The sequence below is a fragment of the Pteropus vampyrus genome, unplaced genomic scaffold (genome assembly GCF_000151845.1).
Source record: "Pteropus vampyrus isolate Shadow unplaced genomic scaffold, Pvam_2.0 Scaffold19, whole genome shotgun sequence".
NCBI lineage: Eukaryota > Metazoa > Chordata > Mammalia > Chiroptera > Pteropodidae > Pteropus > Pteropus vampyrus.
Window position 1 is genome coordinate 3,735,939 of NW_011888800.1, and position 19,197 is coordinate 3,755,135.

Genomic DNA, 19,197 nt, shown 5'->3' on the forward strand with positions numbered 1-19,197 from the left:
AGCCTCCAATTCAGTGGCTACTCTAAAAAGAAAAAAATGTTTGCTTTTGAGGAAGGAAAGTACATCATACACTACACATGAAACTATTAATACAACTCATAATGAGATTCTGCTGGGATCCTCATTTATAACTTTTTGAGGTTGTAATCAAATGTGCTTGCATTGAGCCAAACACTCAAAGAATATTCAGGAAACATAACTACAAGAATAGCTGGGTTAACAGAACATTCCTTGCAAGTATAGCTAAAGTCCACAAAGCTTCTGACCATTGAGGAAATTGCTTTTTACACTACTGAAAATTGATCCTGAGCCCAGGCTGACCTACCTCTTAAATACAAGATGCAAGAAGACTCCCTAGGATATTAAACCCTCTCTGAAAGTACTTCAATGGAAGAAGCAGTTGAGGACAGTGTTTTCCAGAGTGTGTTCCGAGGAAGATTGGTCCCCAGAGATAATGCACAAAAGGGTTTCGATGGTTTAGTGAGTCTGGGAAGGACTGATTTCTACCCCTTGCAGACTTAAAATGCACATTAGCAAGTCAGAGGATATGAAAATTCTTGTACTAAAGGAAACTCTGTTCTAATCTAGCTTCAATCTATTTAACCACAAAATCCTTTTTTTAAAGTAATGTTAATTTAAATATCCTTAGAACCATGGTTTTCCATATATAGAAGAAAATATATTTACTCAATCCTGTTGAGTCATTTCCACTTGTTAATAATTGTAACAATGCTATAAAAAATTTTTAAATTGTGGTCTTGTACACAAGCTTCGAGAATAACGTTATACACCTGAGATCTTTGTGAATCACAATAATTTAAGTGCTTAAATTACTTTAGAGAGAATGTTGAAGCTTTTTTCCTAAAGCTACTTGAAATTTGCTTCTTCATTCAAAAGAATATCTACTTTTCAAATAAACAGTATTTCAGGCAAGCATATGGGTCTGCTATTTTGACTATGGAAGACTTAGTGAAGAATTCGTCATTGGCATTCAAAAGGAAGGCGATTATGTCACTGCCCCCATTCAAAAATCTTCAATAGGTCCCTATTACCTACCAAATCAAGCACAAACTTCCCAGCCAGCTATTCAATGTCCTTCACAATATGGACCCAATCTTCCTTTCAAAAAAAAAAAAAAAGAAATTATTACTGAAGGCCTCCTATGTTAGCACCATGTGAGGGGGCGTGAAGAAGAAGGTGCCTAAGACATAGAAACTGTCCTCAAGAATCTTACAGTCAAACAGGATAATAAGTGAGACATGTGGCCAATTATGATAGCACAGAGAAAATCTGACTGTCAGAAGAGAGAATCAGAGAAATGTGCAATAGGATTTCAAAAGAAAGGAATTACTTCCATCTAAATGAACTTGGGTCTGGTGGAGGGTTTAGGGCTGAGCTTAGGGCAGGTAGATGCTCTTGTAGCTTTATAAGCAATAACTTTCCTTTCCTAAGTATGAATACAGGATTTAGGTTCTTCATCATGATGTCAATTGCATGGGGCTAATTTTCAGCTATTTTTTTCAACTGGAAGAAAAAAAGCTATTTTAAAGGCAACCACCAAATAAAAAATATTTATAATGTTTTATTTACTATGAACCAAGCATAAAGTTACTGTCATTTTATATAGATCATGTCTTTTAATCCCTATCCACCCAAATGTTAAATTAAATATTATTTATTACTCTCATTTTGCAGATACAATGTGGAAGGTTAGAGACTTGCCTATGACAAGTGACAGATCTGAGGATTTAAAAACAAGCAGGCCAATGCCAAAGGCCACATCTTTAACCACTATGTTACAGCCATAAGTATCTTAAGCCCCCCAAATAATTATTATTCACCCAACATGCACCAAAAATTTCCACTTCAACAACTTCGTATGTGCAAATAGAATATTCTTCCTCCTCCATTGGTTGATTGATGTCCATGCTTTAAAACTCATGGCAGAGAAAAAGAAAACTATCTAGACTGCAGCACCTCCATTTGTAATTTCCTAATTTTTATTCCCAGAGTACCTTGCTCAATGCAGGAAAGGCCTGCATGTTATTTTGGACTCTGTCCTCTTCTCTTCTTCCTACATGTCATCTCTCTCTCTGTCTTCTCCCCTTATCTCTATTGCCACCACCTTAAAACAGTCCTCCTCTGTCTTCTGGACTATTAGCCCTTATTCTATATTTAGTCTTGTTTCCTTCAAATGTATTCTCCATATTCTAAAAGAGCTTTTTTAAAAAAGTAAATCTCATTATGAACTGTTTGCTTAAATTTCTTTAATGGATTCCCCATGTCCCAGAGCAGAGTTTTCCCGGGGCATGGATAAAAATTCAGACTCCCATTATCATTCATGGAGACCCTGATTCTGTATGTCTGTGGTCTGCCCAGGAATCTGTATTTACATGCCTCTTAGGAGTTATTTATCCCTGGTAAAGTTTGGTAAACAGAGCTCTAGAGGATTAAGTATAAGCTTCTTACCACGGTAAATGAGGATCTTCACATACAAGCTCCTACTTGCCTCTCCAGCCACCCTTTTTGCTATGTATTCTCTCACACGAACAGCAATATCAGTCTGGTCGTCATTCTGAACATATCATGTTGCTTCACACTTTTGGGCCTTTGCATTGGCTGTTCCATCTGCTCCCCATACCCTCCCTACCTTGTTCACCTGGAAACACCCACTGAAGGCCACCAAAACCTCTGAACCCTCTCCAATTCTGAGAAGGCTTCTACAAATATTTTAAACAGAATTTATCACCTTCTCTTCTGAAATACCTTATAATTTACATGTTATACACAGTATTAGAAGCACATATACTGATTTGTTTACCTTTCCGAGTTATTAAAGAGCATGAAGAAGAGAGGGAACACACCTTACTCACTTTGTATCTCCAACACCTAGGACAGTGGTTGGCACCAATTATGTGGTCAATAAATGTTGAAGGAAGGAAATATTTTTGAGATTCCATCATTAGTCGCCAACCTGGACTTTTTAAAGCCCAATGTTTATTTAATCCTAACAACTGTCCTATGAGATAATTACTCTTCCCATTTTACAGATGAAGAAACAAACATTTGGAAAGATTATTGCTTAGAAGTGTCAGGTTGAAATGAGTGTTCAGAGCTACCTGTTTCCAAAGTTGCTACCTTCTCTATACCACACTGCCTCCACATCAACAAGCCTTCCTTGAACCATGCTCTCCAAAATGAATAACTGCTTTGCATACAAGTTATTGATATATTTGCCATGGTGCCCCCACCCCCACCTCCTGGGAGATGGTAAATTATTCAAGGCAGGGACCCTTGTAATTTCCCTATTTTTATTCCCAGAGTACCTTGCTCAATGAATATCTTTGTGTATTGAATTTAAACAGCACTCACTCAGAAGAGGTCTTGAGAGGCTGGGAGCTTCCTGCCTCCAGACAGACGTGTGTGCCTACATATCTGCTCCAATGCGCAACAATCTGTCATAAAAGGACACCCACGAGGTAAATCTGACAGGCTTTCAATAATCCATGATTTACCAACTTTTCTTCATCCTCTACATTTAGTATGTAGAAATTTTGGAGGTTTTATTTTAGTGGATGGCATTTATTACAAATGTTAGTTGGAAGAGGAAATATGAAATTTTACACTCTTAGTCTACTTTTGTAAATCTTCAAACTTAAAAAAAATGAATGCTTGGTTTTGAGGCAACAGCAACACCTCTAACTGGTAGCAAAGGCTAAGAAATAAGTGTTTTGAAGAAGGAAATACTCTTTTGACTGAAGGGCAATCAGCTATATCTTGTATGATTTATTAGTCTAAAAATAATTAGAACCCAGTAAAATACATTTAACTGTAAAATTCTCCTGAAAACTATTTAGAATTTTTAGAGTTATTTGGAATATATTTCAGGAGAGAATACAGTTTCGGCCTCTGTAATGATTATCATTCTACTTGTGAAGTATAGAAATTCCAACTCAGAGAGGTTCTAATTGATTAGATGAATAATGGAAAAGTTGTTCCATGTTTACAAAATACATCTCATATTTATCTGACCGAACAGTCATTTGATATTAATACACCTCCTTAGGTGTCCTACATCTGAATTGTGACATTCTACCATCCTCAGAAAATGAACTCTAAAGCCTAGTTATTTTCTTGCAAAACTAAGAAGAGAAAAAACTCTCCTGGTAAACAAGAGCAATACAACAAAAAATGTTATTCCCCTACCTATTATAACTAGCCTGTAAAATTAAGGAAATAAAAATGCTATGTTGCAACCCTGATATAAGAAAAACATCTTTTAGCTTCTATGTTAAAAAAATAAAAAGCACAAATAAAAAATAAGACCCATGAATGTAAACATTAGATTCCTGCAGTTTAGATTTAAGAGATCATTTAATTCAGTCCTGTTTTACAGGTAACCAAAAGCCCAAAGAGATTAAGAGACTCATTCAAGGCCATAGAGTTCGTGTAAGCATATGACATGGTGAGAGGGAAATAAAGGATCTAACAGTGGCTGGTTCCAGGCATATGTGCTTAAAACATGGACTCTCACTTAATATACTCTCCAGGACAACCTTGAAGGCATGCTGATTTTTCCCCCACATTGCAGGTAGAGAAACTGAATCTGGCAGATATTGAGTCAAACTGGAATTTGAATCCACGTCCTTCTGTCTCCTAAGTCTGTGCCCTTTTCAGGGCAACTCTGACCCGAGCGCACAGTCTTCTTGACTGACAGCCCAAGATTCTAGACAGAATCCGAAGCAGATGAAAAAGAGCTCACTATAAAGCTTTGCTGGTATCACTCGAAATAATTAAACTTATTCAAAAGCAAACTATGAAAAAAACTGGAGGACATATGTAGGAAATCAACAAAAGCATGTGGGGCCTAAAAATTCAAGAATTACTTCCAGACTCTTTACCTGTGTATGAAGGCCAATGACATCTCCCAAAATCAATCTTATCCTAAACAAGGAATACAAGCAAAATGGATCCTGAGTTCATCATGGGAAACTATTTGCTACATTAAGCAATTTTCCTTACTAGGTTTGCCATTACATTAAAAGACATAACATCTATACACTTACTTTTTTGTAGATAATATAATGAAGGAAAAACCCATCTCCAAATTCTGAACCTATGTATATAATTTAAGACACATGAAGGGCAAATAAGATATCCCATTTTTAAGTAGTATCCTAAAATACTACTTAAAATAAGAATCTAAAATTTAAGGATCTACCTATAACCAAAAGAATTCTAAGTTTGAGTTGATGGTCCACTGACTTAAATTTAAGGCAGTGTTGTATACAACAAAATTTCAGTAAAAGAGTTTAATCTTTATTATTTATTAAGGACTTAAGGGATTTGATTGAATACGTCAATATGTTCAAAATACTTCATTTATGTTCAGATGCACATCACAGAGTTGAAAAGCACAAAGTTTTGATCAATTTGTTTGATTTAAAAAGAGAAAAACATGAAATCTGTGGATTTTGTTTACTTTTTCAAAAGTGGACCTGTTATTACTAGATAGTTGAATAAGTGAATATCCCTGCTTTGGAAAAGCAGGAAAAGAGAAAAGAAACCAAATAATTACAACACAAAATGTGACAGATGCTATTATAGAGGTAGAAAGTGCCACCAGGGTGCAGAGAAGGAAACACTGGCCTATATCTGGGCAAATCAGGAAGGCTTCAGGGAGGAGATGACGAAAGGGTTCCCTAGGCAGAAGAGAGGCAGGGAGGCACTTCTAGGTCTCCATTCATTGTTTCCTTCTTTTTTCCCCCAGTAAACAGAGGGACTTTATCACTGTATATAGAAAGGATACTAAAATGGTTCACTTCCATTTTAACGAGGAGCTAGATTTTAGTGAAATTCCATAGTTGTTTTCTTGCTGGTCATTAGGAAATGAGTGAGTAATTCAGGACTACCGAGAGAGAAAACTGGTAGACAAAAATAGTTTATATTATTATCTGCTGTGAATCAAAATATTTTTAGAGGCCAAATTAAAAACAAATGTCAACATAGGAAGATGAATAAAAAGTTATTCTCCCACTATGTATCCCCACCTCCAAAAAAGAAAAAAGAAAAAGAAAAACCAGTATGAATTTCAAGAAACTCTTTGAGGGTAGAAATAGAAAGAAAGAGGAAAGGGAAAAAAAATAACATGGCGTCATTAAAGACTATTCATCCAAAGTAAAGATAATGAAGGGAAAAAAGAACACGTGTATTACAATGTATAGCACCAAAAGGCTGTGTTTGATGCTCTGGAGGGCTTCAACAAGTACTGTTCAGCCAAAAATCAATTGAAAAATCAGCATGATAACAGAGCATGAGTTGCCCTATAATAGCCTTAAGACCCCCAAGGCTATGTAAGTCCCTTTCATCTGCCACACTGCACTGACTCAAGGGGAATTTCACTTCCCCTCCCTGAGTACTATGCCCAGCTGTATTTCTAACCTACTGCTTTCACCTCCCTTAGAAAGGGATGCTGACAAAGACTAATGATGTTTTAAAGTGGTTTTTAAGAATTTTTTCCCTTTTGCTTTACTCTTTATCTTTTCTTAACATTTGCACTCAAATTCGGCCTATAATATCAGTCATAGTCCGTTTCTACAATATTAAGTGGTTAGGTATAATCTCTGAAAAACCTAAGTCTTGTATTTTGAATGCCTTAACTAACATACATTAAACTGCTCCTTAATAAAATCAAAGTTCAGGCTTATGCAAATGTGACATGTAAGTAACGCACGGCATTGTTATAAATATACATATATAATTCATTCCAAGATTTCGTCTCAATATTTCTTCGATCACTTCCTCACATTGTCTGGTTTGTTCAATTTATATTTCTACTTGGCATTTGGTGCAAACCCCCAAAGATAAGATACATCTGTCCCTCAGTCACAAATCTTGGCATTTTTACCTTAACTCGATCGTGAAATGATTGGTTGAAAATTACCTTGCTTATTAGCAGGATTTCCTCATAATAAAACATTTTATTTCCAAACTTTTGATTCTGACATGAGATGTATCAACTCAGTAGTGACATATCAAAGCTTAAGGAAGACATATAAACACCCTGATCCATGTGAGGGAAGGAAGAGCTAATTGGAAGTCAGCTTCCCTGTGATTATCAGCTTGTTTATGGGGAGGGAGGATACCTCTGAATGGCACTGTAAATTCATCCCTGATTATGGCGTTAAAACCAGAGCTCATTTCCGCAAGCTCCCCCAACGTCCCCCACCCAATCCATTTTGTTTAGTTACACAGGGTGTGCACTGTTTTCAGAAAAATGACAGTTTTTCATGCTTTGATTTTCTCTAGGTTTCAAGAAAAATTAATCAGTTGCACAAGCCAGTTGTCAGATTTCACTTCCCTCATGGCAGAAAAGCACACATATTCATTGTCTGCTATAAGAATAAATTTTAGTAATTTTTCCCCATGTCAATATGAATATTAGACTGACCCAATTAATACGAAATGCTTCTATGCTGCTGGAACAGACAGTGCTACAGAAAGAGCCATTTGCACAACCTGTTCATGATTATGGGCCATAAGGACACAAAGATGGCACACACATTTGTGGACCATCTGAATTCTTACACGGAAAAGGGAGGGGGAAGGGGGAGCGGCATGACGTTAGCTTGACTGTCGTGGGTCATGTTTTTTAATCCAGAGTATTGGACATGTAACACAGCAACAAGAGCTGATCATTTTGTTTAATCACCTTTTGGATCTTTGCCAGATGGTCTCTATTGAGAGCGCTGCAAACAGAGAGAGATGAACTGCATCTAACACGCCACCAGAGCTTTCCCGTAAATGTCTGAGAACTGATTCCAACAAGAATTTAGTCTCAGAGCAGAAAGGGATACATTTAAAAACTATGTGCATTAACTATACTTTTCCCCATAGAATCCTCACTTGGCATGAATAATTTACCCACTCTTATGCTAATGGGATCATGAAAGTATCCCTCTGTCTTTAGTGCAGCTATTCTCAGCTTTCAGTAATTACCCCACCCAGTGAAAATAACATGGCTTCTGCATTGAACGGCCCACTAGTACCTGACAATTAGAAAGATCATGGCTGATACTGGAAGGGTCCAGAATTGGACAGAGAAACCCTTATAGCTCAAGAAAGAGTACAGACATAAAGTTAACGGTCATCATGGGGGAGAATGCATGGGGGTGGAAAGCAGGGGAAAGGGGTGAGAAGAAAAATTATCCATTGTCAAGCTTTTCTTTCTCTGACTTATGATCAAGATTTTACTTAAATAAAAGTATATTCCTCTTTACTAAGTGTAAAAGACATTCATGACAAGATTAGTTCTGAAGACAAAAAATAAACAATAAGAAAAAAACGAGAGTTATCTTTAAAGCACATCTGCATTAAGTATTTATTTTATCATAATTTTAAAAAATCTAAATAGTGGAAAATCCTGCATTTTGCTTTTTGGAGGGGAAAAAAGGATTACCAAAAAGAAAAGAAAGAAAGAAAAAGCTCATTCTCGACCTCTGTCCACAAAACTCCATGTTAGGTAGTTCACTGTGTAAAAATTATCAGGCTAAAACATCTGGGAAAGAAAGCTATGAAACAGCAGGGAACGTGGCTGGTTTATTGTTTATCTTTTGTTTATGAGGCAGTATTCAAGTTTAATTACTACTCTAAATTAAACTCTAACTGGCATCAGGAGACATCCCTTTACATGACTAAGTTAAAAAAAAAATCTAGAAATCCCAACTCTGGGTTTTTCAAGTAAGTTGATACATATAGGAAGAAATTACTCAAAATTAACAGCAATTATAGAAAGCTTTTAAGCATTTACGAGGACCGTTACATGCTCCTAGAACATTTATTTATTAGAAGAGTTTCATTTTATCATTTTATTTCTAATGGCTACTATTCTAAAAAGTCCTGAGAAAATCTACAGAAATTATTTGGATGTTTGCCGATAGTTAAAGAATGGTATACTTTTTGACTTTGGGGGTGAGAAGAAAGAATGAAAATGTAACATAAATATTTTATATGCGACAGCTCTTCTGTGACAAGGTTCAATTATCAATTGCATTCTCAGAGAATTTTTGATACAATTAAAAGGACAGGAAGGAAAAGAAATGTCATTGTATTTATCGTAATAGTAAGTGACCAGTTTTGGATGAACTTAGCTCTAGGAAAAATAAAAGTTAAAAGCAACTAGCAAAAGATTATGCCAGATGGCATCTGTCATATTGTATTTAGGGTTATTTTAAAGAGATTGCCACCACTATGAAAACATTCCATTGACAGAGTTTTCCTAGACTGAATAAGAAATCCCAGTAGAACATATTCAGGACCCACTGTAAGTGAGTTTGAGATTCCCCTCATCCTTTAAATATGTAACTGGAATGTTCTGGTGGGGAAGAATACTATTTCATAACTATGGCATGCATTATAAACTCAAAAGCATAAGACTATTTTAGATGCTTGCTTACCTATATATACTTAAATATAAAGGGGGGGGTATTTTCAGGTTTCAATACCATGATTGTTAAAGATTGTATGAAAAATAAATATCTAGCAATGGAATTCTAGTCTTATTGCCTGGATGATAGATAGGGACGTCAATGGAGGGGGTTGGTAGGTAGTAGAGTTGGGAAGAACTGGGCTGGCTTGCACAGCCCTGTGCCCTGAAAGATCAGAGGCATATAGATGCTGGAAGGCTAATGTATCTAGGTTAAACTGGATCTGGCAACAGTATGGTTAACGTGCGTGTGGTGTGCAGTGTGAGCTCAGCAGTTACTGGGCCAACTGTCTCGGTATTTCTGGGAATCCTGCCTATTCACAGTGCAGGGATTGTTCAATTGCTGCAAAATGTACAAAATGAATTTTACAAAAATGAATTGTAAGGAAGGCCCCATTACAACGATTTTACAGCAAAGATGTCAACATCAATTTTTCTTTCATGCATAGCTAATGATTAAAACAGCATATTCCATTTGCCTAAGACAATTCATTTCATATTGGCACATCAAAATATTGAAATACAAAGTTATCTTTACTCTACCCTCTTTATTCATTGCTGCTGAACCCATACCATTGTTCAAACCAGGAAAAATAAAACAAACTTGGCACGAAATACTTAAAACAAAGGCTCATCAATATTCTCCAATTTGTCAACATCTCAATTACAGCACTGGAAAAAATGTAAATTTCATGTGCTCTAAACACTGAGGGGTCTATTCTCTTGCCAATTCACATGCGTAACTCCCATCAGCGTTAATGGGAGTTACACAAACCCATCAATAATAATAATACTTTGTACATATATTGTGCCTTTCATCTAAGGCTCCCAAAGTGCTCTGTGAACAAGGGGGCTGCTTCCTAGTCTTTACTCTGGTAAAATACACAATGAAATACAAAGCAGCTTTTGACTCAGCAGGTACAGAATTAGGGACCTCAAGCCTTTTTATCAAGCCCCATTTTACTGATGGGAAGCCAGACACAAAGAAGGCAGGTTACTTTCCTAGAGTCCCTAGTCTGCACCCTAATTCTTCCCTGAAAAACCAGATTTCTTTCTTCATTCTAATATGACTAACAAGACAAACTCCTTCCCTTTGGCTGCTTTTAGGAAAAGAAACCAGAGTGAATGAAAGTCTGGTTCATATTTACATAGTTTACTGCTAGGCACGTGCTATTTGAAAGATACAGTAGAGTCAGGTTTTACATTTTATCAAGTTTGTTTCTTACAAAATTTAAAAAATTTGATTTTTTCCCCTCCTTTTCGTTTGTTGCACAAACATTGATGAGGAAAAGATGACCTTTCACCTATGTAACTGTAGCACTTTCACTATCAAGTCATAAAATGAGGTATTTTTATGTTTCAAAGTAAAAATTTGTATGAATAATTTTAGCAAAAATATTCAAAAAAAATTATAAAGCAACGTAAATGCATGTATTGTTTTATAGCATATGGCTATTAAAGTTTAATTTAAAATGTGTATGAAAACACTGTATTTAGTACAATTCATCCCTATTTTTTTCTGTTTATCATAATTTGTTTTGAAACTGAATCATTTTACAGTTTTCCATATGCCTCTTGTGCTAATAAATTCTGAATAAGCAAGAAAACTCTTTTGTAAAAAACTACAAACTTGATTTCCAATGAAACATTATAATACGTTTAATACTAAGAACATAAATTTTCCTCTTAGGTTTTTCATTATACATCAACCCTCAGAGTTAACCTAGGATAAGCATATGTGATTTCAGTCAATATCTTTGTTGACTTTGCCCTGAAGCAGATAATTAATCTTTCTCACAGAAAGTTACTCTGGACAATTCCGTGGGACAAAATATCAAAATATCTTGAAAACATGTTTAAAGACTAATATGGGCACAAGTATGACAAAACAAACTCGAGTCTGGCCTTCAAAATTTCGAGTCTGCTGTTAAAAGCAAAATACACTTAAACATGTGTTTTGGGAACCACTGATATGGGAAGCTAGGTAAGAAACTGTCCATGCCAAAACATTTTCCATTTTATAGGAATCACAACTTTTTTTGTCCCTTACATTTTAATACAGTAAAATGACTGAATTCCTAGTACTCATGCACAGAAGCTACCATGTCCATTCTTTACTCCCACTGAGGTGTGATTAAAGGAACAAAATCCAACAGGGATCAAATCTCCAACACCAGATAAGTGAGTGCAGCTACTCACAGCATAGAAGTTTGTACATATTGTTTTTACCCAATATATCTGTCTGAAGTTTTTTCTTTCTTGACTGAAAAAAAAAAGAAAAAAGAAAACAAAGAAGAAAAAGAAGAAGAAGAAGAAGAAGAAGAAGAAGAAGAAGAAGAAGAAGAAGAAGAAGAAGAAGAAGAAGAAGAAACCAACAACAACAGAACAAAACTAACCAAAATGATAAAACTCCATGCCTTGCCCGTTGCTGCAACTATTCCGTGCTCCAAACCCCAGGGTTTCTCTCTCCCCCTCCCCTTCTCACTGGTACTTTCCTGCTATCTCCCTTGCCATAACTCAACCAACCCAACAGAACCAGTCAGTTTTAAATTTCAGTTGGGACCTTGGTGACCTGTTAATGAATCTACAGAGAGGAGAAAAACTCACAGTGTTGAGTTATGCCTGGTGTTGCTAGCTGACTTGGAGTCAGAAATGCTTGAAGCGTTAACGTAATTGCAAGAATGTGAAAAATGAAGCGCTGGGCTCCTGAGCAAAGTGAAAGGTCAAAGCGAGCCTCACACACAACAAGTCTTTGGAAGATAGCCTCATTAGACTATTAAGTCTGCTTCTCCTTTCCCCCTCTTTTTTACAGTGTTTAGGGTGTTTTGTTTTTATTAATAGATACATTTCACTCTTTATGTCTAAGCAATTTGGGGTGGTAGGGAGGATGGTGTCATAGAAAGCTTGCCAGATTCGACCACACTGCGAAGTCAGTCCATCACCATGACATCGAACTGCAATTAAACCATTGCATTGCAGATTCATTGAAGTTATGTACACGTTATCTTTGAAATACCGTATAGTTTAGTTGTCTTATATACAATCTAACTAGTCTAATGAAAACAGTATATAAGCCTCAAAAGATATGATTCACAAGCTCTTTTGCAATTTACCATCTGATAGTATTCAGCTGCAACTTGCTTAAACCTAGATTCTAATTTGGACCCATTCACAAGTTAATGGTATCCCAGAAGGGACGTTTTCCCAGACTCTACTAGAAAACCAGGAATCCAAAATCCATGGCCGGAAACTTGGAAGAGTGAAGACACTCACTCCACATCAACCACCTTCTTTTAAATGGCATATATGACTACAGCTCAAGCTGTTAAACTGTCCTCTACTTGGAAGACTGTCTAATACTTAAATATTGTGGCCATAAACACAGTCCTAATAGAGATGAAATAGACCTAGGAGATTAGACACCATCTAATGTAAAATATTAAAAAGTAAAATCTATACACTCTCCTGGCCCACATTCAATAATGCATCTTCCTTTAAATTATCATTTTAGCAATATGAGTCATCCCTACCAATATTTAATTGCTCTAGTGCAATAGGTGAGTTTTAAATGATAAAATTTATTCTAAATTACACTAGATTTCCTTATCATCTGCAGTTGACATCCCCCCCCCCCCGCCCCCAGCCTCTGATGATTCCAGTTTTTAGGACTTGTGACAAAAGTCACCATGTCTGCTGCATGGAAACAAATAACCTTCTAAAAATTTCACAATTCGCCTTCCCAAGAAAAGATTTCATATAAAATTCGTGCAGTACTACCAGAGACAAAAAGAACAGATTTTTGCATCTTATGTGCTTTAGAGGCATCATTGCTTGATTATAGAGAATTCTTACAGTGGGTACTACAAACAAAATATCCTGTTTTATAGTATAATTTAAACTGCAGTGTCATAGCTGCAAAGGTCTATCATTCTCTTTATTCACACACACACAGAAGTATAGATAACCAAATTTGTAAAAGAACTGGCAGAACTAATCAATTGTTAGTGTGATGCCTACTTAAAGACTAGACATCTCACTCCGATTTTTTTGTTTAAGTAATGTAAGTTAAAGAGAGGGAACAGTATCTCTCTAAATAGCAGCTGATTATTCTCCCTAACCTACCACTCTCCTCTTTACAGGGAGGCAGAAGTACTGATGATATAAAATATTGAAGTTATTTTAGTCATGCCTACTTTGCACAAGGAAAATGCTTGACCTTTTACCTTGCTCACTGCTGTTGTCTCCACTCTGGGAAGCATGACCCCCACTGGAGGGCCCCGGGGTGCCTGCTGAATGGGTAGAGGTTGCATCATCGTGATCTCGCCAAGATGCAGGATTCTGATGTCAGGATTCCAAGGGATTTTTCCACAATTACCATTTTGACCATAAATGAGGAACCAAGAAGAAAGGTGCAGAGAGAGACAAAAAATGTGTACATATTAGTATTTGTGGAACTAGACATATATAGATGCCATACTATATATAGTATGTTGTCTTTTCAGCAATAGATACCAAAATAAAGAAAAGATACTATAGCATCTTGATGAGGTGATGGTTACATCAGTGTATACATTTGTTAAAAATAATTGAAATAGATACTTAAAATGAGGGCGTTTTTATTATATACAAATTATACCTCAATGAAGTTAATTTTTAAAGGTAGTAGGAAAAGCTTGCTTAAAAATCTAAGTCATTTTTCCTTTTGCCATCTTAATTGGGGCACACTCTTCTATGAAGTAGGTCCCACTGCTCTTGGTTACTAAATACTTCAGAACATTAACATCTGCAAAACTCAGTGACTCTTTTTTTAAAAAACCCCACAGAGTCAAGAATGTATGAGACAGCTTTTTGCACCTTTCAAGTGCATTGCCCTGAAATAGCCTGAGTGAACTCTCAAAATTGTCATTGACTGATTATGCAACCAACAGACACAGTAATATTAATCACTGCATCAATACCTAATAAATGATCAATTTTGCTTTAAGTTGCACAAACAGCAACAAAACGAAACAACAATGAACTGTTAGCCATCTAATAAACCAGATAGGACTTTCATATGAACTCCATGGGAGCTTTAAAGCAGTGCTTTTTCCTGAAAGAACTATTTGTTTCACAGGACATGCGAGGCAAACCGAGAGTTACAGCTCATGCTACTTTGCTGAGTGTATTCTTCTCCTGTTCCTCCTCCCCTTTCCTGATCATTCCCAATACCCTGCTGCTGCTTAAAGGAAAACAGGAATTCTAATGTACAGGAAGGACTTTATCAGCACCACATGAAGGCAGGCAAGAGATGGAATTTCCTCTGGCAGAAACGGAGGGTAGGGACAGCACATGAAATAGACCAGCCTTAAGGCCAGAGCTGTACACTTGTCACCTGTATGAGATGATTTTGACTAAGCCCACAGAACTACTGCAAGCAAATTCTTTGGAGGAGAAATTCTTCGAGGGAAAATATTTTTAAAAACATCAATCGCTCAAAGTACACTATATTTCTTCTTATGATAATTGGTAACTAAGGATTTGGACAAACCAACATGCCTATAGGCAACATGCAAACATCTTGACCATCTGAAAGCAATCTTACCATGTTGTCATTGTATCTAGTTTATCAGAGGGAAAAAAAAGTCAGTCTATCACTCTCCTGAATTCTACAATGTATATATAGAACATAAAATTTTACCAAAATAAAATCAATAAACCAAAGTGAGACAAAATAGGGGACTATTTTTATTTGGAACGACACTGAAAAAAAAAACTCATTTTTTTCCCTCTACAGATCTGCTGTAAATTAATACTTAGCATTTTCGATAGATGATGAAATTATCCAAAGCTGTATAGATTAATAACATCTACATCAAATGATGCTACTAGCACTATCATCAGGCATGCAATTGATTCAAAATGAAAACCCTAAGCAGAAATTTTGTGACTATAAATATAGCAAAGGTATAGATCCTAAAATAAAAATATGTTTTAGAAAGTGGATTAGGAAACAAAGTTGAGCAGAATAAAATGAAAACCAAGGATCTCTGCTGCCCGTATTAAGACAAAGTTGTGCCTGCCATCTCTTTTTTTTATCTAAGTTAGAAACTGCTCCAATAATTTCAACCTAAAGGCAAACAGCATACAGGGGCTCTTCAAATTTTGCAGCCTCTTTGTGTCAGCTATTTGCCGGATGGTACTCAGATAAAGAATTACATGAAAAGAGAAAGAGAGAGAGAGACAGAGAGACGGAGAAACAACAGCATGATGTGAGTTAGTCCTGCAACAACACTGGCTAGAGGCTTCTTTTAGAAATTACAATAGCTGCAACACATTCACCTAAGCTAAACTTTTCAGTGTACACAGCAAGTGATGTTAATTTTATGCACTGCAGGCTTTTATTAAGCCGGCTGCTATAAAAGCTCCTTACCCCTCATGAAAATTACAATAATTAACCACTAACACCTCAACTATGTTTTAAGGCAAATGTCATCCAATAGCTATTATATAATCGTTTGAATGAAACTGGAGGGAGGCTTTCCGTTTTGGCACTACAGTGACTTGAAGGGATTGCTCAGAAGGACTTCCAGCAACTGAAAATACTGGTTTGTCCCTATCAGCCAAACCTGTGCTGAGTTTTAAAGTCAGGGCTCATTAATTTATAATTTGGTTTGTTTCTTTCGATGGTTTTCTAACGGAGGTGTTTTCTAAAGTAAAGGGGTAAAAAAATAAGCCACATAAGCAAATATTGCTTTAAGAGCAGCCAGTTAGTTCCTCCAAACAAGTTGGGTCTTTGGTTTTCAGCCCAGATCTGAAATTGGCTAAAGTTCACCAACTAACCCACCACGCCCCTATCTCTTTCCTCTTTTCTCCCTTCGATCCTCAAAAACGCTCTCCTAAAAAGGTGCTGTCAGATGTTTATTTCCATAGAGTGTCTCAAGTATTATGATCTAGTTTGAAAGACTGACACAAACCAAGGAGTACCAGAATATTCATCTAACTTGAAAGTAGGAAAAACAGATAAATCTCTCTGGAGTTTCAAAGCTGAGTAGTTACCCCAAAGTTGTCCATATTCAGCTACGCCATGGTGACGTGATCATATACAAAGACAAGTATTGATAATCTGGTCAATAAAAAATTGCTACCTTCTTTGTTATAAAAAATTATAACCTACATGGACAGATAAAATATAATCCATTACCCATAATACCGTTTTTTTTTTCTTAAATTGAAATATTTGTTTATATCACAACCCCTTTCTCCTTCTTTTCTCTCCCTAGACAGTTTCCAAGTTTACATCCTACAAGAATAACGGCCTGGCTTTCTGCCAAATTATATGCAGAAGTTTAGTGAATCTTGAAACCAAAGTGGCAAATGAAAGTATGTAAAACACATGACGTATGTAGAAAAATAAAGAGAAATGCTGTGTGGGTAAGTACGCATTCCACAATACATGTCGTGTTCTTCAGCCAAAAGTTCTGTGAAGACACCCGAGGGCAAGGAGTGAACATGATTCTATTCCCAGTGGCTTTAATAATTGGGAGTCAAATGTGGTACTCTTCTTGCTCTTATGTAATTGCGTTAAAGAGCGGTGTTAGCAGGAGAAAAGCAGTGAATACTGAGTGGAGCACAAGAGAAGGAGATGGAAAATAGATACAAGAAGCTAGGTCTCCAGGGGCAGTATTTTCTATTTGCTGGGCTACAGACTCACAGCTGATAATGCAACTTGTAATTAATATAAAAGCAGGAGACAAGATGGGGAGAGCTTGTAGAAGTAGGGCCACAGGAGATCACTCTGCTGCTCTCCTGTTTCTCATTTACACAGAGTTTTCCCTAGAAAACACAATTCTGCCAGTGTTTTCTCCCTTGAAAGTTAAAAAAAAAAAAACTGATTTAGCACCATCATTGAATTTTGCTAAATCTAGGAAAGAGCATATAGAGGACAAGAGTCTCTGAGTATAGGAAGCAAATCATATGGGTGCCTTTTTTGTTGAGGCTACAGATATCGTAGAAATTGAAACATTTTACACCATTATGACATTTCTGTGGGGGACCTGCCTGTAGGATACCCTTTAATAAGTTCTGGTGAATTGGTGATATTTCAATTTAAATGATTCCACACGGCTCAGGGTTCTTTCACCCAAAGAGACAATGGAGTAAATAAATGTATGAGAGTTTCTAAATAAATTCAAAACTGGGAAAGTAAAATGTATTAGGTTTCAAGAAGAAAAAAATGCCACTACACACAAATTCTACCTAAAATAATCTGAAACTCATCTCAGACCCCCCCAAACAAAAAGGTAATTCAATGGATGTGGTATGGGAGAGAGAGCATTAGATTGGAATTAAGACTCTGGGGTGTCTCCTCTAACCGATCACATGAACTTAAGCAAGTGACACATTTATTTTCCTGGAACTTATTTTCTTTATCACTTTAAAATTAAGAAGTTAGACAAGATAAACCCTTAGGTCACTTTCACTTCTTATTTCTAGCCTTTAAAATACTTTAAAATAACATTCGACTTTATAGAACCTACGCAATGAAAACGTGATATGTAACGCTGAGTCAAAAATCATAAATAAATTTGGAAAATACGGTAAAGTAATTCAGAATGCGTGCTCGTAGGTAGAAAGTAATAGTAAATCTATACAAAGGCATTCTAATCAGCAAATGGAGCATGCAAAACTAATATGGCGATATGTTTAAACAACAAAGGCAAGATATGCTTCTATCAGAAAACATAATTAATGCTGTTAACATATTTCCTATGATTTTGTGATGTTTTAACTCCTAATTGACGCTATGTAAAAATTACTTTTTTAAATAAGATGAAAACTCCTATTATGAGGTATTCAAGCCTACAAACGTCTAAAATGTCAATTGTTTGGTTTGAAAAAATGTTGGAATTTCAACTTAGTTATTCTAAAGTTGACATAAGAACTCAGGAGAAGTGTGTGTGCTTTCAGAACAAGGATTCAATCTTTAAAAATGTAAATAAAGCCAGGGTCTTTCCTTCATTCTCCGCTTCTACCCATCTATTAAGTTTTGGGAATTAATATATGAGCAGCTTTCACAGAAGTGGCAAGTACTCTCTACAAATGACTCCTCCATTTAACGGGGTAACTTTTAGAAAAGACAGAAATGTCTTGTATTGTTGGTATAATGTCATATTATGTCTCCTATAGTTCTGAATTGTGTTAGGATATTCCACAGAATATTTAGTCTAAAATATAAAAAAAAAATGAATTTTAAAATACCAAATTCTTAACCTATAGTAAATGTCTATGGTTGTCAAGTGCATCTTTGTTTGATTTCATTTCATCATCATAACACTAAAAACGTATTTCAACTGCACAACCTAAATGATTTAAATAATATTATTATTTTTGATGAGAAATTGTCAGAAAAGTGATCAACCAACAGAAACCATGCAACAACAATAACAACAGAAAACTCATGCCCTCAGCCATATCTCCTTGAGTCAGTAAACAGAGCTGAGGGTAGAACTTTCCCAGAACAGATCCACAGAGGCTTGGATAACACATTGCAACATCTAATCTTACAGGAGAATATAAGAAACTATCTGATAAAATTAATCATTCGTATTATTATTATTATCAAATCTCATTATTTCCCCCTTGATAGTCTATAGACCAATCTCTTAAACCTATCACCCTCCTTGCTGCCTACTCCTCTCTAATATTTCAGGTAATAACAGAATTTCTATATA

At 36.0% G+C, this 19,197-nt stretch overlaps 1 protein-coding gene across 12 annotated transcripts in view; it reads right to left on the reverse strand.

The window, feature by feature from the left end:
• Positions 1 to 19,197, reverse strand: part of MEIS2 (Meis homeobox 2) — a 201,100-nt gene that overhangs the window by 170,255 nt on the left and 11,648 nt on the right. For all 12 annotated transcript variants that reach the window (XM_023527735.1, XM_023527736.1, XM_011354887.2 and 9 more), the window contains one exon: positions 13,708 to 13,822. In XM_023527735.1, the coding sequence (XP_023383503.1) occupies positions 13,708 to 13,822 (115 nt within the window). The remainder of the gene's footprint in view (positions 1 to 13,707; positions 13,823 to 19,197) is intronic.